The 25,132-nt window shown below is 38.2% G+C and overlaps 1 protein-coding gene across 4 annotated transcripts in view; it reads right to left on the reverse strand.

The window, feature by feature from the left end:
• Positions 1-725: 725 nt before the first annotated feature.
• ACAT1 (acetyl-CoA acetyltransferase 1) overlaps positions 726-25,132 on the reverse strand; it is a 30,163-nt gene continuing 5,756 nt past the window's right edge. For 2 of the 4 annotated variants that reach the window (XM_081063919.1, XM_081063921.1), the window contains 11 exons: positions 20,972-21,019; positions 19,829-19,946; positions 19,456-19,551; positions 19,114-19,214; positions 15,690-15,833; positions 15,126-15,276; positions 14,092-14,187; positions 12,842-12,955; positions 11,899-11,963; positions 7,215-7,372; positions 726-3,655 (listed from right to left, as the gene is read on the reverse strand). In XM_081063919.1, coding sequence (XP_080920045.1) covers positions 3,535-3,655; positions 7,215-7,372; positions 11,899-11,963; positions 12,842-12,955; positions 14,092-14,187; positions 15,126-15,276; positions 15,690-15,833; positions 19,114-19,214; positions 19,456-19,551; positions 19,829-19,946; positions 20,972-21,019 — 1,212 coding nt within the window. In that variant the 3' untranslated portion in view covers positions 726-3,534. Of the gene's footprint in view, positions 3,656-7,214; positions 7,373-11,898; positions 11,964-12,841; positions 12,956-14,091; positions 14,188-15,125; positions 15,277-15,689; positions 15,834-19,113; positions 19,215-19,455; positions 19,552-19,828; positions 19,947-20,971; positions 21,020-22,374; positions 22,519-23,956; positions 24,160-25,132 lie in introns of all 4 variants that reach the window. The other 2 variants (XM_081063922.1, XM_081063920.1) reach the window with 2 other exon arrangements.

Raw genomic sequence — 25,132 nt, forward strand, 5'->3', positions numbered from 1 at the left:
TGGGTGAAGTATTTTTAGTTGGTGGTTTTTTCTTTCACCACGTTGAATGCACTATGCCACTCCCTTCTGGCCTATAAAGGTTTTGCTGAAAAATCTGCTGATTGTCTTACAGGGATTCCCTTGTATATAACACATTGTTTCTCTTGCTGCTTTTAAGATTCTCTCTCGTGTTTTTACTTTTATAATTGTAATGTGTCTCAACGTGCAACTCTTTGCATTCATCTTTTTTGGAACTCTCTGGGCTTCCTTGTGTGGATTTTTATTTCTTTTCCTAGGTTATCAAAGTTTTCAGCCATTGTTTCTTTGAATAAACTTTGCTCCTTTCTTCTCCCTCTGGGATGACTATAATGCATATATTTGCCCTCTTGGTGATATCACATAGGCCTTTAAGCCATCTTCACTCATTTTTATTCTTTTTCCTTCTCTGATTAGATGAATTTCACTGCCCAGTCTTTGAGTTCACAGGTTTCTTCTTTTCACTTGATACACTCTGGTGTTGAAAACCTGTGTTGAATTTTTCAGTGCACTTAATTGACTTCTTCAGCTCTGAAATCTGTTTAGTACTTAGATTTTCTGCCTCATTTTTGAAATTCTCACTTTCTTTATACGTTGTTCTCCTAACCTCACTGAGCATCTTTATGACCATCAGTTTGAATTTTTATCAGGTATATCACTTACTGCTTTTTCATTAAGTTATGTTTCTGTAGTTTTTCTTGTTTTGTTTTGAACATATTCCTCTATTTCTTCATTTTCCTTTATTCTTTGTGTTGGTTCTGTGCATTAGATAAAACAGCTACCTCTCCGTCTTGACAGAATTGTCTTCTCTAGGACATGAATTATATCAATCAGCCTACTCAGGGCTCCTTATTATCTCTTAAACGTTTGTAATTGACCATGCCGCCTTCTTTGTTCTTTGTGACTCCCGATAGGGGAAGCTTTGCCAAAACCTGTCAGTGTCCTAAAGGCAAGAATAGCAGTCAGCACCTAGACGCAGACTGATTGGAACCTGTACCATCCGACAGCAGCTGGGAAAGTATGTAGTTTGGAACCTTTCAGGGAGATGGGGTTTTTTGCGTCTCCTTCTGCACTGGGCCCAAGTGTATAGCCATGGGCAGGGGTCCTGTGCCCATTCATAATTGTTTCTTTGCTATGAATGCAAGTCCTGTCGGCCATCAAAGCTAGGTTATCCAAAGGCCTGTCCCTTGGTTGGCATCTGCAAAAGCTGTTGTGCCAGACATGTGTACGAGCTCCTTCTAGGGAGATACTGGCAATTTGTAGTAGGCTTAAGTCCGAAGGTCGAGGTACTCCCTAGTCTCCAGTAAGGATCACAGTCAGCTCCTACTTGTGTGCTAAATCCTCTTGTCATCCTCCATAAAAAACAACTTACTCTATGTCCCTCTACTTGTCTTCGGTTCTCTGTAACTTCACTTTGAATAATCTTTTCTTTATAGAGATTAGTTCTTGTCCTATTTTAACATTTTCTGCCTTGATTTCTAATAATTTAGAAGTCAGCCTCTTTTACTTTATAATTGGACTTTTCAGCTTTTATTTTTTAAAATGTAGAGCTCGTTTTTATTTATATGGGCATTTGCTTTTATTTAGCATATACAGTTGACCCTTAAACAACAGGGGTTTGAACTGTACAGATCCACTTATAGCAGTTTTTTTTTCAATAAATACCTGTTATCAATCCGCAGTTTAGAGTCTGCGGACGGGAAGGGCCAATTGTACGCATTAATCTACACCATTTTATATATGGCACTTGAGCATCCTTGGGGTTTTATATCCACAGGGGGCCTTGGAACCAATCCCTTGCTGAGGGACAACTAAGTCTTGGGAAGTCAAAAGTTATATGCAGAATTTAGACTGCATGAGGGATGAGCATGCGAACCCCTGCAGTTTTCATCCAAGTGTAAAATTTCTATCTCTGTTTTACCACTACCTTCCCTTCCTCCCCAGCCAGTCCTTAATCATTGAAAACTTTTTAAATACTCTCATTTCTGAATTCTTAATTTTGATTCTTTTTTCCTGTCTTTTTTGGAGGAAACATCACAGTGCTATATTTTCTAAGCTCTTGCATGCCTAGACACCTTCTAGTATCTATCACTTTATTCCATTAAAAATACTATGCCGATATTGGTCACTTGTCTTCTGGCATTTAATATAACAGAAATAAGGCCTAAGACTACCCATTTTTCTACCTAGATGTTTCAAGATTTTTTTTCTTTACTATATCTTTTCTCCAGATTGTCTTAGCATGATTCTCTCTTAATTTTGCTAATGAAGTAAGGCCTTCAAAACTCTGCCGACTTAATACTTTAAAAAAATCTGAGTTTTTTTTTATTGTAATTATTGCTTCAGAATATTACTTTTCTTCTTAAGAGGTAACATTTACTTGTTCATTCTATATCTTTTTTTATTTCCTATCTTCAGTTTTTCCCAGAATGATCAGAGAGCTTTTCAGATGTTTTTAGGGATAATAATGGTAGGAACCCTCTTGAGTTTTTGTGAGAATTAGAGGAGTTAATACATATAAAGCCTCTAGGACAGTACTTAACACATAATGAGCCACAGAAGTTAGGTGTGATTGCTATACAGATATTTCTGAAAGTACTCTGCCAGCCAGTATTTCTTTTTTCCCCCCACATATTGTCTTTTTTCTTTCGAAGATAAGGATCTACAGTGAATTATTTGCCAAGATATGTATATACAATGATCTTTTCTGTACCCTCCCCCACTGCTGTTATTCTCAACTTTAGTTGGAGCTTTCCCTTCCCAGAGCTGCAGCTGAGGTTGGCGTGCACATCCCCTGCCTACAGTATGTTTTGTTCCAGATGAAATACAATTATAAATACTTGAGCTGCATTTTATCCTGCTTAAGGAAAGGCATTCTGGCATTCAGTTGAGCAGTTTCTATCTTCTTTCCCATTTTCTGTGCTGCTATAGTAATTCAGAATTCAAACTCCAGGATTTTCTAATTGTGAACCCCCCCCCCGCAAATCCTGAATGCTGATCTTGGGAGAAATTACACCCACTCTAGACCTGAGCACATGGGTTTCTCCTCTTCTAACAACACTGCACATACTGTCTGTGGCTTCTTCACTAACGGTATGGAGCATTGCTACTTTGCCCAATGCAGCCACCCTCACATTAAAGAGTCTACTAAATCTAAATTAGCTATAGATGACATTCATATCTTTAACAATCCTCAAAAATATAAATTATTCTCTAAAATGGTAGCTCCTTGCTATTTATACATCACTAAGTTTGTATTCATATTTAAAATAGTACAGCTTTATAATATAAAAATGTTAGACATCTAATGATTAAAAAAACTTAAATCAGAAGAAAAAATTTATTTCTAATTTCAAAAGGTTTTGGGGATTTGAACTTTTCATCTTATTAAAAAATAATTAAAATAGAAAATAATAAAAAAGAAACATTTTGAGTACAAGGTGACCCAAGGTAGATACAGTGACTACAGAAGGCCTTTCTGACCATGTAGGGTTGTCGTCTTAGACAACAGAGGTTGTCTTAGAGCTTCTGGACCAGCATGGCAGAAGCACCTCCTCCTCCATTGCAGATACTGGCAAGACCGTATTCTCCTTGCTTCAAGGCATGAACCAAATGAACGACAATCCTGGCTCCAGACATCCTAGGATTAAGAAAGCATTTTGGTTCTTTAATAAATTATAAAATTTATCAATACAAAAAATGTTTCTATTCCAAATTAACTTCTTGAAAAGTTTATTAGCCATATCTTATAGCTGAATTTAATTATTAATACTTTTCTTAAACTTAAGAAACTTGTTTCAAGAATGGTTACAGCTATTTTTTTTTTCAATTGTGAAACAGCCATGGTCATTGGTTACATATTGCTTTCATGCTACAATGGCATAGTTGACTCTTCTAAGGAGGGTGCAACTCCCAGTGGCCCATGTGGGGATCGAACCAGCAATCTTGGTGTTATCAGTCCCATGTTCTAACCAACTGAGCTATCTGGTCACCCCCGGTTACAGCTACTTTTAATGAGCTATTTTTTTTAATTTTCATTTTTCAGTTACAGTTGACATACAGTATTATCTTAGTTTCAGGTGTACAACAGTGATTAGACATTTATATAACTGATTATGTAATCACCCCAATCCAGTACCCATAACATACATAGTTACTACAATATAATTTACTATATTCCTTATGCTATACTTTATATCGCCAGGATTATTTTGTGATTACTAATTTCTACTTAATCCTGTCCCCTTTTCCATCCACCCCTCAACTCCCCTCCCACTGGAAAGCCATCGAAGTGTTCTCTGTATCTATGAGTCTGTTTATTTTGTTCTTCAGATTCCACATGTAATGAAATCACAGCATTTGTCTGTTTCTGTCTTACTCCACGCAGCACATGCCCTCTGGATCCATCTATGTTGTTGCAGATGACAAGATTCCATTATTTTTTATGGTTGAGTAATGTTCCATTGTATATATGTACCACCTCTAATTCATTCATCCACTGATGGACACTAATGTTGCCTCCATATGTTGGCTGTTGTAAATAATGCTGCAGTGAACATATGGATGTATATGTTCCTTCAAAGTAGTGTTTTGGGTTGCTCTGGATAAACAGCCACAGGTGGGATTACTGGTCCTTCTCTGTCTCTTGTCAGAAAGTCTATTTTCTCTGGTATGAGTATGGTATTGCTGTCCCAACTTTTTTTTTTTTCCAATCCATCTTAAAGAAGTCCCTCTAACAACAAACATTTCCTGTAATACTAGTTTGTTGGTGATGAACTCCTTTAGCTTAATCATGTCTGGGGAGCTGTATATGTGTCCTTCAATTCTAAATGATAGCTTTTCTGGATAGAGTAATTGTGGTTGTAGGTCCGTCCTTTTCATCACTTTGAATATTTCATGACGATCCTTCTGACCTGCAAAGTTTCTGTTCAGAAATCAGCTGATCGTCTTATGGGAGCGCCTTGTAGGTAACTACCTGCTTTTCTCTTGCTGCTTTTAAGATTCTTTGTCTTTAAACTTTGGCATTTGAGTTACAATGTGTCTTGCTGTGGACCTCTGGGTTCATCTTATTTGGGATTCTGCGCTGCCTAGGCTTGTATGTCTATTTCCTTTGGCAGGCTAAGAAAGTTTTCTGTTGTTGTATCTTCAAATAGGTTTGAAATTCCATGCTCTTTCTCTTCTCTTTCTGGTACCTCTATGATGCAAATGTTGATATGCTTGATATTGTTTCAGAGGCCCCTTAAATTATCCTCATTTTTTTGGACTCTTGCTTTTTGCTGTTCTGATTGGGTGTTTTTCTGCCACTTTATCTTCTAAAATTTATGACTAGTTCTTTTTTATGTTTTCCATTTTTATTTTTCCTATCTCTTGAAGTTCTCACTGAGATCACGGAGCATCCTTATAACCAGTGTTTTGAATTCTGCATCTGGTAGATTGCTTGTCTCCATTTTGTTGTTATTTTTCTGGAGGTTTGTTCTGTTCTTTTATTTGGGACGTTTCTTTGTCTCCCCATTTTGGCTGCTTCCCGGTGTTTGTTTTTGTGTGTTAAGTAGGGCTGCTATGTCTCCCGGTCTTAGTAGATTGGCCTTATGTAGTAGGTGTGCTGTGTGGTTCAGTGGTGCAATATCCCTGGTCAGCTGAGCTGGGTGCTCCAGGTGTATCCCTTGTTTGGGTTGAGTGTGCCCTCCTGTTGTAGTTGAGCCTTCACTACTTTTTGCACGTCGGTGAAAGGGATTGACCCTCGGGCTGACTGGTTGTAAGGACTGGCCATAACTACAGTGGAGGAACTGGTAACAGGGAACCTACAGAATAAGATTTGCTTTACTAGTAACTTGTTTTACTAGCAGCTGAGTAATGCTCTGGCTCAGTCCAAAGCTGGCCAATGGGTGTGCCAGCCTTGGGGCCTCCTGTGATGAGCCACACTGTAGGCCAAGTCCAGCTGCAGCCTGTGCCCTGCCCGAGGCCACCTGGCATGATCCACATAGCTGCCACCTTGTCTTGGACACTTGTCTTGGAGGGCCTCTAGAGGCCAAGCCACAAACTGAAGCCAATCGCCACTAGTGCTGGGGTTAGGGGCTGCTCACCAGAGGTACGGGAAATGCAGAAACCACGTGCTGCTTATTTGGGTTTTGTGATCATCTGTGAGATTTTAGGAAAGTCCACGGGATGAGCCAAGACCAGCTGTTTGTATGGAAAGCCAATGGAAGTGGCTTGGGTTGGCCCACAAGTTGGATGGGTGGGGGTCTCAGGGAATCACCAGGACAGGTCAGACAAATGGTGTTAGCTAGGTGGATGTGTACTCAGTTACAGTGGCCACCTACACCTGAACAAAAGGAGACGGGGACTCAACAAAAGAATGGCTTCTGCCAGCTCCTTAGTCCAGGAGAAAGCTGCCCCTCCAGCCCTCACTCTGAAGCCAGACAATTCAGTTCCTCCCCATATGTCCACAGTGCCTTTGTAGCTGCTGCTCCAGTACTGCAGCTTAGAGCCAGTGAATCCATCAGCGAGTCAGTGCACGGGTCCTTTAAGAGGAATGCCTGGGACTCCAGCTGCCCTCCATCTCATTCAGCCACAATCTCCACTGGATTTCACAGCCAGAGTTGTGGGAACTTCTCTTCCCAGCACTGGAATCCTGGGCTGTTGGCATGGTGTGGGACTGGGGCCCCTTGCTCCTCAGGGAAGACCCCTGAAGCTGAGATAACCTTCTTGATTTTTAATGGTCAGACATGGGTATTGGACCAGCCTGTTCCATGTCTTCACCCCTCTTATCAGCCTCAACGTCTTCTATGTATCCGTAGATATAGGACTTCTGTTAAGCTAGCAGGTGATGCTCAGTGATGGGTGTTCTGTAGTTTAGTTGTAATATTGATGTGGTCGTGTGAGGAGGCAAGTACACGTTTTACGTATACTGCCATCTTGACTGGAAGCTTTAAATCTGGTTACAGCTTTTTTAAAAGCCCAAGCATAGACTTTAATCTTAAATCTTCAGCATAAAATATGAAGTTTTTAAGCAACAAATGTGACTGATGTGTTCAGTGTTGGATCCTAACACAAATGGTGTTTGCCTTATGAAGGATGGGTGGGAAGGAAAACTGTTACACCCAGAGTAACAGAAATTAACAGGAAACAGTTTAAGTTTAGATAGAAATAGAAAGCAACCATTAACCTAGTTAGAGATTTTTCTTTATGATTTTACCTACCCAATTGGATGTCCCAGAGAAACAGCTCCTCCATTGATATTCACTTTTTGGGGATCAATCTCCAGCATTTTAATGTTTGCTAGTACAACCAAGCTAAAGGCTTCATTTACTTCCCACATTGTAATATCTTCTTTTTTCAATCCTACATCTTTAAGAACCTAAAATATTTAAAAATACAGATTATGTTCAAATAATTAACATTAAAATTTTTTCATTGTTCTCTTGGAATTCTGCAATTTTGATCTGTATTTCCCTTTATATATAAATATATATACATATGGTTTTTTGTTTTTGTTTTTTTCAATGACAAATGACATACTATTGTATTAGTTTCAGGTGAACAACAATGATTTGACATTTATATAACTTACAATCACTCAATAAGTGTAGTATCCATCAGACACCATGCATATTTATTGACTATATTCCATATTATTAATATTTCCTATACTGTACTTTACATCCCCGTGACTATTTTATAACCACCAATTTGTTCTTCACCCCTTCCCTTTCCACACATCCCCCGGCCCCCCTCACATCTGGCAACCCTCAAATGTTCTCTGTATCTATGAGTTTGTTTCTGTTTTGTTTGTTCATTTATTTTGTTTAGATTCTATATGTAAGTGAAATCACATGGCATCTTTCTCTGTCTGACATTCTCCACTCAGCACAACACCCTCCAGGTCTATCCATGTTGCCACAGATGGCAAGAACCCATTGCCTTTCATGGCTGTGCAGTATTCCATTATATATATGTACCATCTCCTATTTGTCCATTCATCCATCAACAAACACTTAGGATGTGAATGTTACACTTGATGTTGTCCCAGAGGTCTCTCAAACTAGCTTCAGTTTCATTTTTTTTCTTGCTGTTCCAACTGGGTGCCAAATCACTGATTCGATGCTATGCTTCACCTGATCTGCTGTTGATTCGCTCTAATACATTCTTCATTTCAGTTTTTGTATTCTTCATTTCTGCCTGGTTCTTTCTTATGGTTTTTATCTCTTTGTGGAAGTTCTTCCTGAGTTCATCTATTCTTTCCCAAAGTTGACTGAGCATCTTTATAACTAGTGTTTTAAACTTTGCATCTGGTAGATTGCTTATCTTCATTTTGTTCCTTTTTTGCAGTTTTGTCCTATTTCTGATTCTCGTCCACTACACATAATGTGTCCCCGAAAATAAGACCTAGCCGGAACATCAGCTCTGATGCATCTTTTGGACCAAAAATTAATATAAGACCCAGTACTATATATATTATATTATGTTATATTTATTATATTACATTACATACTATATTATATATTATACTATTATATTTGACCCAGTCTTATAGTAAAATAAGACCGGGTCTTATATTAATTTTTGCTCCAAAAGATGCATTAGAGCTGACTGTCCAGCTAGGTCTTATTTTCAGGAAAACACGGTAGGTGTGGGGCCAGCCTGTACGCGTCTCTGCCCCTCCTACCAGTTAATGTGGCTGCTTCTTTGTATCCTTAGTCATAGAATTTCTGTTTAGTTAGTCTTCAGATGGTTCCCCAGGTTGACTGTTCTATGTTAGTTGTAATTTTAACAGTCATGGGAGGAGGCAAACACAGCATTCATCTACTCCACCGTCTTGCCGTCCCCCACAACTCAGTTCTGAATTCAAGTGTTACATGCATGAATCTGATTAACAAAACTGAAGTCCTTGCTTCAGGAGAAGCAAGAGAACTGGACAAATGTATTACGTCTCCTGGTCTTGGCAGGAGTAGCTTTATGTGGAAGGTGTCCTGTAGGGCCCATCTCCTTGGTCACCTGAGTTGAGCACTCCATGATGTCCTTGATGTGGGCTGTGTGTGCCCTCCTGTTGTAATTGAGTCTTATGTGGTGTAGGCACATCAGGAGGTGGTAGACCCTCAGGCTGATGGGCTATGAGGGCTGGTCATGGCTACAGCAGATGAGCTCTGCAGAGACCCCACAGAACGGGATTCGCTTTGGTAGGGCTCTGGTGCCTGTCCAGTCAGCCCTTCAGATGTGTCGTTTGTGCAGGTGGTTGGGGGTGCTGTGGCATGGTGTGAAAGTGGCCACCAGGTGTGTTTGTTCTGGAGCCTCTTAGGAGGGTCTCTTGTACATGTCAAGGTCAGACACTGTTTGTTCCTGGCTTGGTGCTGCCTGTAAGAGCTACAAAGATCCGCAGTAGGTTTCCACTTCTGGACTTGAAGGTGCTTGGCAGAGGCTATGCCATGACCTGAGGCTGGCTGCCGCTAGTGCCAGGCTTGGGACCCTTTGCTGTGCACCTCAGTGAGAGCTGGGGCCAGGTGCCACTTGTGCCATGCTTATGGCCACTTAGTTGAAGCTACTTTCCAAGCCAAGACTGGCCACCATTTATGCCAAACTTGGGGCCACCTTATGGGAGTTAACAATGCAAGACTGGTCGCTGCTTGTGCTTAGTTTGGCTGTCTAGCAAGAGGTGCAGGGCATAATGAAGCCAGCTGCTTCTTTGGGTTTTGTGGACCTTTGAAAGATGATAAGAAAGTCCACATCACGAGCTGAGGCATGCCACTTGTGTGGAAAAGCTGCTGGAAGAGGTTCAGACCTGGTGCATGAGTTGGGTAGGACGGGGTCTCAGGCAATGTCCAGGGTGGAGCAAACGGTGTTAGGTTAAAGGAGAGCTCGATTTTGCACCGCCTGCCAGCTGGGAGGGGGTAGGGCTCAACAAAGGAACAGTGGCACCCACCACTACTTCAACCGCCAGAGAGCTGTGCCCAAACCCTTGCCCCTCCAGCCCTTTCTTCTCTGCACTTAGTCAATTTAGTTTTTCCTTCTGTGTCCCTGGTACTTTGAGCTCCTGCCCCAGAGCCCAGAACAAGTGTGTTTGTGAGCAAGCAATCCCTTGCGCAAGCCCTTTATGAGGACTGCCTGGGATTCTAGCAGCCCTCAGTCTCAGCCACAGTCCCCACTGATTTTACAGCCAAAGGTTATAGGGACTCTGGTTCTTGGCACTGGAGCCCTGGGCTGGGGTCCCTGGTGTGGGGTTGGGACCCCTTGTTCCTTAGGGGGGACCTCCACAGCCCAGATATCCTGCCCAATTGTTAACCACCACACGTGGATGTGGGACTTTTCTGTTTCACATTTCCGCTCCTCCTACCAACCTCACAATAGCCTCTGTATGTCCTTCGTTATAGGACTTCTGTTCACCTAGTCTTAAGGTGGTTGGTTTTCAGTGATGGCTCTTCTATAATTTAGTTGTAATTTTTATGTGTTTGTGGGAGAAAGCAAACACAGCATTTACCTTCTCCACCATCATGACCAGAAGTTTGGTTTGTATTTCTCTTTGATACAATAGATAAATTTTAAGTATGGAATTTCTTAGTTTTCAGCAGGAATGGCCCTTTCATTTTCTGATTTTAATTTCTCATCTATTGCATTGTAATCAAAGGATTTTGTTTGCACTACCTTATTTCTATTTTGGAGAGAGAGAAACTTGATTTGCCTGAACATTCCATGGGTACCTGAAAAGAATAGGTATTTGGGGGCACGTATTAAGATCTACTTTACTGATTATATGTTGCTTAGTTCTAGATTCTTGATCTGTCATATGAAAGAGGTATATTATTCTCTCCTGTTAGTATGTTTGTGGGTTTTTTATTGCATCCCTTATAGTTTATGCTTTATAAAAGTTATGTGTTGTTATTTGGGGCACAGATATCGAAAGCTATTATAATTTCACTGTAAATTATTTATTTAAACTCTTTTAAAATATCTTGTTTTGGTTGTTCCTCATATGCAGGAAGGTGTTGCAGTGCTAATGATTATCCTTATGCTATTATCTTCATAAAATATTACTAGGGCCCTTTTTCTTTAGAAGTTTTTTGGTTGTGAGCAGTAAAATTAATATGAAAACTATTCCTCCCTCTTATTTTCCTCCTCCAATAAGCTCAGGTAACTTTCTAAGCTGTACAGTTCAGCTTCCTCTGTTCCAATAGCACAAGACAAAACATGGCACCCAGTGTAGTTACTTCTCTAGCTCTCAGAATCTAGCTGGGGTCAGGACTTGGAGTCTATCTTCAGAGTCCTGAACTGTTTATCACCCTTGCTTTTCAACGTGATGCATTCATTTTCAGTTGTATAATTTTGTCACTTTGAGGTCTGCCACATCCGCACAGATCATCACCTTCCACTGTTTCTGATCCTTCTCTATCCTTAATCTCCACTGATTTCTGCCTTTTTTTTTTTTTTCCCAATCTCGGTGCTGCTCTGTGAAGTTCATTCACTCTCCTGGATGAGGCCTTCCCTCTCCTTCTGAAAGGGAATAGTTCTTGGAATCTTCTGAGATCCCTAAACTTCCGCAGGACTCTTCTTTCCCCGTGATCTTACACAGAAACTGAGACTAACAATTTGGAGTGTGTAGGTTCTCTCTATTTCTACTTCTTCTGCTCTACTACTTGGCTCCTGGCAGTTCCCTTTCTGGATGGAGACCTCTCTTAGGAGTATACACTTAGAATTCCAGAACCAGGACCCTCAGCATTTCCTTTTTTTTCTCTGCCATACCAACCTCCTACTTTGTGCTTACCATACTGGTATGTAACTTACAAGTAATTCAAGCTATCTCTATGCTTTGGGAGATGAATAATATTTAAAATCTAAAACCTGCAACCTTGGTATAAGCAAACCGTAAGTTGGTACAATGGAGTATGTTCTCACCTTCAGTACAGCATATACAGGGGCAATTGGGAAATCAATAGGGTCTACAGCAGCATCAGCAAATGCTTTATAAAAAAAAGAGTCATTAGAATCGTTTTTATAGACATCCAAAACTATATCTAACAACTATTATATATAATATGCACAAAATGAAAGTTTCCTAACCCCTGTAATATTTGTAAATATATTTGTTCCTTTTCTAAGATTCTTCACTTTATAAACTTGTAACTTAAGCCACCGATTTTCACAAGTAGGGGGAATTTGTCCCCGGGGACACCAGTGTTATCTAGAGATATTTTTAGTTGTCACAACGGGTAGAATGTCACAGTGGCATCTAATGGTAGAGGCCAAGAATGCTGCCGAACATCTTACAATGCATACAACAGCCCCACAACGAAGAATTATTTGTCGTAAAATGTCAGTAGTGCCGAGGTTAAGAAACCATGATCTAAATTAAGAATAAAATGAAGTTACAAGGTTTTATAAAGTAACAAAATATCTCTTTAACTCCTTATGAAGAAGAAAGACAGATTTTACAGCTAAAAACAGGCTTAAGGAAACTAGGTATGCCAAGGCCACCTAGTTAGTAAATGTCAGAACATCTAGATTTCATTTCTAGACTCCTAACCCCATATTCTTTTTATGTGTTTGGGATTCTACCTGGCTACCGTTCCCCACAGTGCCAGGGTAAAACATGTACGCTGTATGTAGTCTCCCAGTCATCATACAGGATAGGAAAAGATTTTTAAAGCTTACTCTTATATAAAGCAAATCATAAGAATATTAAAGGAGACTCTATCTCAATTAAGATCTGCAGTAAATTCTGTCACAAAGCACAACCTATAGCTAGAAATAGCCACCTTCAACATTCTGTATTACCAACAAGGAAACTTAGTTTCAGGAATAGAGGTTTAGGAATAAACAAGTTGAGAACATTTTCTACCTGCTATTCTTGCCAGTGGTTTAACGTTGAGTCTTTTGGCGGCATCTGAGGTCATCAGAACCACGGCGGCAGCCCCGTCATTCAGTGTGCTAGCATTGGCAGCTGTGACGGTGCCTAAAAGCATCAGTGAGCACAAGGTCAAAACATTCTGGCACGTTGAATTCACCTGGTCCAGTGTAACAAAGTCCTACAGAGTACTGCCTGAACTAGGTACATGGAAAATTACAAATGCAGATGAAGGTAATTCCTGCCCTCAGGAAACACAGCTAACTATAACACAGTTAATGTGAGAATGCCTTTTCCTGTGAATCTTTTGTAACATTTTATTCAAAGCTAGTTCAGAAACACATGCATAATACACTGGGTAAATGCTACTTGACAATTTTTCAAAGATTAGGACCCGTTCATATTTTTTTCTCCCCGGAGTCTCTTTGCTTATCCACCATAGAGCAGACATAATATTTTTCAAGTCAGTGTCAAAAATCAGGTATTTCTTCTCTACAATCACTTGAAGTTAAATGTCAGTGAATACTAAAAATCACTGAAGTGTACATTTTTAAGCAGAATTTTGCAGTGTGTAAATTATGTCAATTAAGCTATTTTTTAAAATATCAATGAAGACCCTCTAATTGCTAAAATTTTTTAAATATACTTTTGGAATATTAATTTTCTTTACTTTTTTTTTAAAAACGATCTATTTCTATAGCTGGTTTTGAGAAATTCAATCAGGAAAATTTCAGTTTATTGTGACAACTGTACACAGCCAATTTTAAAAGGAGAACTGACTTTTTTCCCCAAAGGATTTCAAAAGCATTAAGAACACTGAGATCGCATTTCTACTAACATTCAATAATTCTTTATGAGGACCTACTACATGCCAGGCACCGGCCATACAAGAGTGAATAACAGTTGTCATCTTAGTACTCAAGCGTATAGATATTTAACATAATATTAAACTTGACTTTTACTATATATCACAATCAACTCTCAGGATGAACTGCATGCAGAAAACAATTCTACAGTCATTCCAGAATCTCTGCTGAAGGTATTAACTGTTAAGCAATTTTAAATATATTTTGAATAAGTGTCATCTGTTTTGTTAATTTCACTTGAGCCTAATATAGTGAAAGCGTTAAATAACATCTAGATGTTTTCTAGAATTACTTTTTAAAAATCCTCAGGCAATTCCAAGACTAGATACAGTATTCTCACTCCCATATTTTTCTTACACGTCATTTCATAATACTAACCATTTTCTTTTTGGAAAACTGTCTTCAGCTTTGGAACTTTACTAAAATCAACACGTTTATATTCTTCATCTTCTTTCACCACTACGTCTGGTTTACCTAAAACAAAAATTTTTAAGTTAAGTAATCACCAGTCAAGACAACAGTCATTCAGTAACAAACTTGTACGAGAAACTGCCTGGTCGTCTATGCCTGCGTACCTTAAACCATTCCGAGTAAATTCTACTGTAGAATCTACCATCTCTGTTAGTATCTTAAAGTTTATTAAGTAACTTAGCTCAATTTAAACCTTCTATTTCAGCTGCATCCCATTCTCTCCTCTCTCCAACTCCTTCTGTGATCACAGATCCCACACTCCTGACTCCAGGGATAGATGTCCGACCGAGGCTGGCTAAGCTCAGTGTCCCATCATTCTGAGCACAGTAATCATTTCTAGAATGGAAATGTAACCTAAACCAAGTTAATGCGTCCTTACTATGGATGTATTCTGCTGGAGTTGGTGAGATCGCTTTCCTCTTTGACTGACAGCCCTACAGATGTGACTCTAGAAATGGAGTCAGCAACTGAAGAAACCTCAGCAAATAAAGCACAAAAGCATGCAGCACTAAGACGCCAAGAGAGCATGTCTTAATAGTACTAAATACCCAGTTCCAATCCCTGAAGTTCCCAGAGCTGCGTGGTTATTGCCGTACATCCCTCAGTTCTGGGAGGTACCCCCAGTAGCCTTCTAATAAATCCCTTTTTTCATTTAAGCTAATGTGTGGTCTGTCACTTATATTAGAAAGAGTTCTAATAAATACATTTCTCAAATTAATATGCTTAGTGGAATCTGCAATTGAGTTGAAATCTTATATTAAATTGAACTATATTATCTCTGAACTGGCAATGTTTTCTTCAACCATAAGGAGAGATGTCAATGTCCTCAGTTGAAATGAACAAAGATAGAAGTGTACTGATTTAAAGTTTAAACATAAAAATTCAGCAACATGTAAAGTATACTAAATACTAAAATCTATTTTGGAACATTATCCCTCTACCTTTTACTGAAATTGTGACAGGAATAACTTCACTTCCAAATTTTCCCGCTTGCCATGCTGCTTTGCTTCTGGTGTAGGAGTTAATAGCATAAGTATCTTGTTCATCTCGTGCAATGTTCAGCTTCTTTGCAGTATTCTCAGCACAGTTCCCCTGATAAAAGTTGCAATTTTTAAAAAACCAATTACCTTTGCATAACATAAAATACTTAGAAGTTAAATTTAGTTTCTTAAAATACACTTTTCTATACTAGGTAACTTTTTACTCATGTCTCATCTTCAAATACGTGAAGTAGCCCAGAAGTTGCTATTTTAAAGGCAAATAATTAAATAGTTATAGGATCCATTATTAGAAGTCAGAAAATGCCCTATTCCAGCATAGGGCAATTTATTCAATTGAGTCAAGATGTTGCAATGAGCACAGAAAAATATTTTCCTAAACTGAATGGCTAAAATCAATATTTATAGAGGCCATCCTTCAGTTTTATGTCTAAAATACATGTAATTTTAAAGCTCAAGCAGTATTGTACACTAGATGGCATTTCCCCATTAAAAAGCGGTAATTACCATATGAATTTTATTGTAGACATCGGTTAGCCCATCCTTCACAATCAGGTCTTCAAGCTTTACCCCACCATATGGTGTTGCTCCTCTGCTCATTACGTAGGGAACGTTGGACATGCTCTCCATCCCACCTGCCACCATCACATCCTGCTCAGCAACACAAAAACCCAATGTCAACGTAGATAGTAGTTTTGCAAACCCATTATACCCTTTACATAACTACAACAAACCAGTGTTCTAGAGCAGTTCACCGAGAGGTGGATTAGTAAATTAAAAAATAAAAGATGGTGGGTTAGTAAATTAAAAAGATGGCAGATTAGTAAATTAAAAAAAACAAAAAAGTTAGCAGTTCACCAGAAAAAAAGGAAAAACAAGTATTCTACATGGACATTTTGTTAAACATTTGTTACGCAGTGAATATAGAAAGTACCCTCTTGACCCTGATGAAAGGAAGTGGTCTAAAATGTGTAACGATATTTAAGATTAGAATTACACAATAAGAATGCCAGGAATCTTTTATATAAGACCATCTTCCAAAATTCCTATCTTCCAACACTTCATATTTACTCACACTGCTAAAAAGTTGATGTCTTCTAAAACATTCGAAGTAATCTCAGTTTGTGAAAATAATCCTACTACTTCCTTGATTGAGATCCTCCTCAACAGACAGCTAAAATGATTTTCTACTTGATCATCTGACATGCAGTTTTTCCTTCCATCCAGGTATCATCTTCACTCGACTCCAGCACAGTGTATTACCAAGGCCTTTGATGATCTGACCTCTCTTCCCAGTCTCATGCCTGAACCTACACCTCAGGTCCCACAGAAATGTTGAAAGGTCTCCAAAGATACTATGCTCATTCACACACACCTCTGCTCTTCTGACCCTTCTACCAACATGTAAAAATACCTACATTTCCTTTACCAGTAACCAAAACACAGTACTTCATGCTTTGCCTGACCACCTATTTCTATCCCTTCTTGGAACAGTTTCCCTTCTTTTGTGTTTTCCAATTACTGTGTAATGCTTTCATTACACTGTATTGTAGCTATATTTATATGTTGAATCTTCTCACTAAAATTAATTAAGCTCCTCTGAGGCCAGAAACCTTGTCATACCTATTTTCATGTCTTTGGTACCTGGCATGTATAGAGAAGTTTGATAAATATTAATAAATTAACCAATTATTATAAATCAAATTCATTTACATAAAAGGGCTAATTAAAAATATACTTTAATATAAACAAAGCCAATATTTTCTTATAGCTTTTAATCAGAAGTTCTACACCAAAGAAACCTAATTATTTTGCCCATTTTGAAATACGGAGATTTTCAATTCACGTTTTATTCAGTTATCCTGAAATATTGACTATTTTCTGGGGATGATGACATAAGTAACAAACTTAGGTACTGATCATCTTTCAATATAAAATAAAATTGACATTTTCCAAAATCATAGATAATTATTCATATTCAAAATAAGGCAATTCCGAGCAGCCAGGTGGCTCAGTTGGTTAGAGTGCGATCTCTGAACAACAGGGTTGCCAGTTAGATTCCCACATGGGCCAGTGAGCTGCGTCCTCCACAACTAAATTGAAGGACAACAACTTGGAGTTGATGGGCCTTGGAGAAACACACTGTTCACCAATAAAATTAAAAAAAAAAAAATTAAGGCAATTCCTAGTATTCCTATATGTCAAGACAATTGTATACATGCAGAAATGATTCAAACAATACTGAAAGCAATTTAAAGCAATGCAAATAGCATTTGCTAGAGAACCAAAATAATTCAACAGAGGCAAAAACTGCCTTGTCATTCAGTTTTGAAACACCTAAACAATCTCATGACCATTTTCACCATGACTGTTTTCACCCACTGGCTTGACAAGGTTTGGTAGTACCTGATGTTGGTGTTATCTTGTGTGCAGGTTAAAAAGCTCTCACAACCTCCTGAAAGTGTGAAACTGGGACAACTTTTACGGAAAGCATGTGAAAATACCAAAATTTTAAAATCTTCTGACTCATAAATTCTCTCAAGAATTTTTCCAGAAGACAGACTTGCACATGATGAGATATTTTAATGTTTTCTTCACCAATCTCCAGTGAATGTCACACAGTAAGTGCTCAGCTAATGCAGGATAAAAGTAGGATTTGAAATCATCCTGCTCTAGACTTTGTGTTCTTAACCACTATGCTGGACTACCTCAATGGAGATGATTCAAGAATTAGAAGTACACAAAGATACATATAGCAACACTCACTGCAACAGTATTTAAAATAGTAAAGAAATGGAGCCTAGTTGTCCATTCAATGAGGACCCATAAAATATGTCATAGTTGTTCAGTTCAAGGGAATACTATCCTGTGTGCTCTATAGAAAGATGTCCAAGACATTCAGTGGGACACAGAGTTTAAGCAACTTGCCCTAAGTTTCTCTGTTTTTAAGTGTCAGAATATACAAGAAAGTGGTAAATTAAGTCAAGAGACTCAGATGGGGATGAGAAGAACTATTTTTCACTTTATACTTTTATATACCATGTCAGTTTTTAGCACATGCATATATCTTAAAGTCTGATATATTAGCTCAGAAATTGCTATCCATTTTTTTTCCTCTTTGACTTGCAGTGTACTGGAAACAAAGCAAAGGAGGAATAATATAAAGGGTACACATAATTATGGTTCTTGTAAGAAACAATTTGCAAACAACTGATTTTTACCCTGGCATGTTATATCCTGAAAGGCTGGAATGTACTAGATAAGAATAGAGACGCCTCTTTTCTATTTCCAGCCCTGTAACCCTTGTGTTTATGGTCATCTCAGACTCACTTCCCTCAACTGAAAACAGAAGGGCTTGTTTCTGATCAGCTCTTAATTCTGAGTCTAGGTCTAGTTTCCTAACAGCACAGCATATATTGCTATCTCTTGCATGACCTCAGGTAAACACAAGATCTAAATCAGCAAGATCAATAGAAAGCCTACACAATTTAACTGAACGTGGCAAATAGGAACTACAAAATTAGTCATCGGTTCTGGGCTCAACCAATGACTTGATTCCCAGGGCCAGCACCTTACTCTCATTTATGATAAAAACCCTTATTCTGGCAAATACAAAACTTATGATGTTTTAAATTACCAAGAATGTCAGAGAAAGACTAAGTAAAGGTAAAGAGTTATCTGAAGACTAAAACATCTTGGCTGAAAACTACTGTTTAACCCAAGACACTTAGCTATCATTTCAACCTCTACTTCAAAGGGAATTAGCACATCCAGACACTCCTGAGTGTCTGAAACAACATAGCAACAATACTTAAGAGAAAGAATCTCATTTCTAAAGCACGAATGTGCTTAGATTTTTTTTTTTTTTTTTGGTATCTTTTAGCACTGTGTATTGTTTTAATTATAAAATGGAAAAAAAGGTGCTTTTTACCTGATGTCCACACATAAGATTCTGAGAGGCCATCATGATGGCTTTCATTCCTGAGGCACAAACTTTGTTTATAGTGGTGCACGGAGTAGAAACAGGTAAGCCTAAAACCAATATAAATAAAGTCATACTTTTGAAAAACAAGGATATTCTTCAAACACAACTGTAGGATTATAATTAATAAAATGAAGCATGTTAAACTATAATTTGCAGCAACATTACTTATGCCAATATGTCTATACATGTTATAAGATGCATTTAACATTTTATTTAAGCTGAAATGACTTCCTTTTTGCAATGTCAAGTATTTTAAGCATAAAATAAGCACAAATGTGTTCCTCGTACCTGCACCCAGGACCGCTTGCCTAGTAGGGGCTTGTCCTTCTCCTCCTTGTAGAACATTACCCATGTATGCTTCCTTCACTTCTTCTTTTGGAATCCCTTTTTAAAAAAAATCAAACAAGCATTTCCTTATTTTATTCAATTGAAGAATTAATGATTACCTAATAAGGTACATGACATATATAGGAATGATTTCTTGGTCTTGTCAGTTTTGAGTTTCATTCCTAATTCTGTAGTACAAAGACTTCTTTACAAGGGAATTCAGAAATGCAGGTATCAAGTCATTTCTAAGTGTTACATATACAGTAAGTGCAAATAAGTGTTTGTTCCATTGATTCACTGCCCCCTCAACACAAAAAGCAAAGCAACTACTTACCTGCCTTGTCAATGGCTCCCTGAATTGCAATGGAACCAAGCTTGGGAGCTGGCAGGGAAGAAAGGCTGCCTAGAAAGGATCCAATGGGTGTCCTTGTAGCACTGACTATGACCACTTCCTGGCAAGACAGACAATGATAAAGCTTACATTTAAATATTTTACCCAAATCCTCTTTGTAGTAAATAAACTCAGACATTACTATTTAAAAAACAGACTTTATGACTGTTCATCAAAGATTAATATCAATATGTGAACACCAGTAAATCTAATCAGTTTAATGCTGGTACATTACAATTTAAGACCTAACAGAAAACTTAAGACAAACCATCTCTAAAATAGGATAGATCCTTCCCAGTTCTCTACAGGTTTGAAAACCAGAAGCTTAAGTTCTACTCAGTCAAAACTTAAGAAATGATTCTTGTTAACTGTATAATAAACAGCCCTAAGGAAAGGGCTTCCTTACTGAAGGGAACTCTGGGGCTATGAATCAATACCTGTATTTTAGATGGGTTCATACCACAACTAGAACATAGCCAGAGCCATAATTTCTTAAATGATTAATAAGATAATATGAAATTTAAGAAAAAATAGATAAAAGCTCTCTTAAATATTGTAAAACACTATTTTAACAATTCTCTTCCACATTCTCATTTTAAGCTCAGATAAATAAGAGAACTGTTCCCTAGATTTTGATAGAAGGCTATTACTAAGTCATTTTAGAGACCTTTATGAAACAGAGGACTCCCTCAGAAATCACTGGGTGATCAGGTGATGGCCCTTCCTGTCTAATACCCAGCCTGGCTCAGTCCTTGTCTTCTAGTATCTTCCAAGTGGCCTCTGCAATGTGCCACACCATATACGATGAGGGTCCTGGAGAGTAGCAAAATCCTGCCCAGTTTTCAAGAGAAGGTTGTTTTGCAGTAGACAAAGAGGAAAAAGCAGAAATTACACAGGGCACTAGATTTAAATTTTTTTGTGGTAATTTGGGAGTTTAACTTAATATTTCAATAATTATCTATTTCTAACAATTGTATCATCCTGAGCTGACCCTCACATATACACAAATCATAGGTATGCATTTTTTATTGCCTACATTTCCTTTAAATTCTTTAATTTTAAAGCACAATTTAAATTTATACTTACATTCAATGTGGGTTTTGATACATAACTTCGCTCCGCATATCTTACTTCCTGTAATATAAATATTTATAATGTTATGTAAAAATTACTGAACATCATTTTATAGTTCTCAATGATGAGGTTATGGTGATTTCTCTGCTTCTTTATACTTTTATTTCCAATTTTCTACAATTAGCATATATCACTTACAATCAGAAAAAAAATTACTACTTTGTAAAAATATCTGATTACCATATTTTGCCATGTATAATGTGCATTTTTTTGCCCAAATTTGTGAAGGAAAAATGATGTATTATACGTGGGTAGTACTAATGCTGTATCTATATAAATGTTTTTAATTATTTTGTTTATGCTGACGAGTTAAAAGTGTAACTCTAGAAATCAATAATGATATCCGTATGCAAAATAATACCCTGGAATACGATAATTGGTTTTTGTTGAACTTACAACGAACTTGCAAAGATGAAGAGTTGTTAGCCTTCTATGATGTGTAAATATTGTAAATTTGTTACTGGTACATAAAATTTCTTGTACCTTGTATCTGTTCTTGTGTTTTGTAATTGTTTATTACATAAAATTTCTTGTACCATAATATGTTAAAAAATAAATGCTAAAACTCCTTTATAATACAAAAAACAAGTACCTAAATGTAAACAAATACAAATTTGAGTTAAAAAATTAAAACAAACAATTTTTCCCCCAGAAAGTTTGAGCCAAAAACATGGGTGCAAAATGTATGTTTTAATGTCTGATTAGTTCATTACCTAAAATTTCTAAGCCTTTCGTAAGTAAAAGCTTTATAAGATACAATTTTAAGTTAAATTTTTAAGTTCTAAATTAAGTTAATTTTAAAGTACAAGAAAATATCCTCATTGTTTAAAATATTGTATTTAGGTAAAACTTGATCTTTCTCACCATTCACTTCTAACAAATGTCTCTGATTTATTTGAGGCAAACACACCTCGTACAAATATGGTCTATATTACCAGATAAGTTATTTTTTAAGAAAGAAAATGGTATCTTGCTCCTACATCTCAATTCTTTCCATATTCTTAGGAATTGTCAGGCCAGGAGCAGAAACCTTTTTAGACCTGGAGAAACCACCCAGAATGTGCTGAATATCATCTTTTTTTTTTTTTTTTTTTTGAATATCATCTTATCTTAGAAGCCATTTTGCTCTCTGACTGCTGGTTTGTATTTTTTCTCACAGGAGCCCAGGATCAATGGACCTGAATGTTCCTGAATGTTCCCGGATAACCACATGAGAACCAGGATATGGAAACCCTCAGTTGCGATGCACAATGCAACGAAAAGCCCCTGAAGCATTTAAAAGGTACAGCTTCGTTTATCCCCTCCTATAAAACTTCATAGCCCTCTTGGTGGGAAAGGTTATAGTATTTTCTAACCTGTCCTCCCCTGCTCAAACACGCCAAATAAATAGACCAGTTTTGGTCTCCAATGACTCATTCCTCCAGCCATGCCCAAAAGGAATAAATACCAACAAGAAGAAATTCTAAAAGTGCCGGTCACAGTTCAGAGACCTAATTTATCTGTAATTGGACAAAGAACAGAAGAGAATAACAGTTTTTGTGCTCTGAGGTCAGAAAGCATAATATTCAAACATGACAATTTATATTTAGAACCTAATCTCGTTGATTTACAATGTCCAAACACATCTCACAGAGTAATAAAACAAGCCTATAAACATCTAAAAACTTTAAGCTGACCCAAGAACTTAGCTTTTCACAGATTAAGCAAGTTTTGTTCTGACTCGATGCAAATGATCAACTAAAGCTTACCATTTATAAAACAGACAAGAAAGTATATTTGACAAATAGTAGTTATAAGCAGAGATAACCTCAAAATTGATTTTTATAAAGTGTGTACAAAGTTGATTTTCATACAGTGTTTACAAGAGAATAGGTACGTAAAAATGGCAGCAGCTTAAAGAGAGAATGTTTTCCTAGGCAGTGGAAGAACTGAATATAACTTTAATCATTTTTGCAATGTTAATATGATGGAAAACGTTACTTTTATGTAGAAAGTTCGTATAAACAGCTTTGCTATAAGAAATAACCTTTAGTCCTGATTTGATTCAAAAATGTCATCATAATATTCAATGAAGCCTCTGTTCTGAAGAGATGCCTTTACAATCTTTGCAAGGGAGAGATAACTAACACACAATACTATCTGATCCTTCACTTGCTCAGTGAACATGAGATCACTTACCTTACAGAAGACATTATAGGGAATTTGAAGTCTGTAAAATATGGCTTCTATTCTCAAGCAGTATTATAATCTTATAACGGTTATCTGTACGTCTTCCTAAGCCAGAATTTCGTAAGAACTTTAAGAGAGGACTTATAAGGAAGCCATCCCCAGGGCTCAGAGGAGAAAGATTACTTGGTGCCATGCAATGGTCATCAAATATGGGATTCCATTTAAATGCTTCAGGCAGAAGTTCTATAGACATTGTTTCAATTCATCTTTCAAATGTATCAAATGTAAACTGATCATGAACAGTTTGTGTCAGATTAACCTGTTTGGACAGAACTTGAAGCAGAATTTATCTGCCATCTCTGTATTTGTACCTCTGAAAGCTGTCATTAGATTAGCAACGTTTATATTTTTACTCTCCTGAGCTTCACATGTCCACCCAAGTGACAGAACGTCCTGGCCCAGGCCAGCACGTGTCTGCTCGGGAGGCAAGGCCCAAGTGCATCGGGTTAATGGATCTACCCGTTGGTATCAGCTGTACAAAAACAAGTGCACCCTAACATGTCACATAATTTAGGCTGCTGCTTATATTACCGACTAATCATAAAGGATTCTAAAACTATCTGTGATCCAACTTTGAGTTAAAAGTTCCTCCTTGTAGTAAACGTGTCAGTCATGGCTCCCCAGCCATACTCCTTTCTCAAAAGGGTGTGGAGGGGACAGCCCTGAGCACCTAGGTGACCCATCCTCCTCCCAACGGCCAGAGCTTACAGGACCAAAACTGGGATGGACTCTCATCCAGACTGGCACCCTGAGAGACTGGGTCAACCGGACGCTGATGGGCACTCGAACTGAAAGGTCACAGGGCACGGAGCCAATCAGCAGCACGGCCAACCAATGCCACAGAAGAGCAAGGTGACAGCAAAAAGAAAAGCCATGAGTAAGCCGAGAAACAAAGGACAGGAACACGGATACTAAGAGAAAAGAAAGAAAATGATCATGGTACATACACTACAAGAGACAAAAAAGATTCTTTAGTTAGTGATTTTCTGGTTAGGATTTCAGCAAAGGCCAGCTGTTACTTTATTTTCTATCCTGGATGTCTAAGAGCTCGTCTACTGTATATCTTCAAAAATGCCCCTTTCCACTTAAGTAGTTTGGAATGGGATGTTCCTGGAGATCAAAGGGCCTTTTAAGCCACTTCTTTCAAGTTTCTGGAAGTTCCCTGGTCTCTCCAGTTTGCCCTGGATCCCATCTCCAGTTGCCTTTTCAAAGGTGCCACATCTTTGTTATCCTTTCCCTCTCCCCTACACCATTCATCCCCATTACTTCTGGATCATTCCATAAGCATACAAACAGGCTCTGGTTCCTCCCACCTAAAAACAAATTAAAAACAAACACATTCCCACTGAGCTTTCACCTCATTTAGTTTCCTTGTACAACAATTCTCCAAGAAGTTACTTAAAAATTTCCTTGGGCAGCCAGGTGCCTCAGGTGATTAGAGTATGAGCTCTTAGCAGGGTTGCCGGTTCGATTCCTACATGGGCCAGTGAACTGCGCCTTCCACAACTAGACTGAAAACAACAGCTTGAGCTTGAAGCTGAGTTGTCGGTGGGCATGTTCAGTGGTTGGTGTGCAGTGCTCTTAACACCAAGGCCGCCGATTTGATTCCCACATGGGCCAGTGAGAGACAACGGCTTGAGCTTGGAGCTGAGCCACAGGTGGGCTGCCGGTTTGCTCATTGGTTAGAACAAGGTGCGCATAACACCAACGTCGCCAGTTCGAGTCCCACATGGGCCAGTGAGCTGCACCCTCCACAACTAGATTGAAAACAACAACTTGGAGCTGAGCTGCACCCCCCACAACTAGATTGAAAAACAACGACTTGACATCCTAGAAAAACATACTGTTCCCTAATAACCCCCCCCAAAAAAAAATTTCCTTGTC

Source organism: Rhinolophus hipposideros (assembly GCF_964194185.1).
Source record: "Rhinolophus hipposideros genome assembly, chromosome: 10".
NCBI classification, from domain to species: Eukaryota; Metazoa; Chordata; class Mammalia; order Chiroptera; family Rhinolophidae; genus Rhinolophus; species Rhinolophus hipposideros.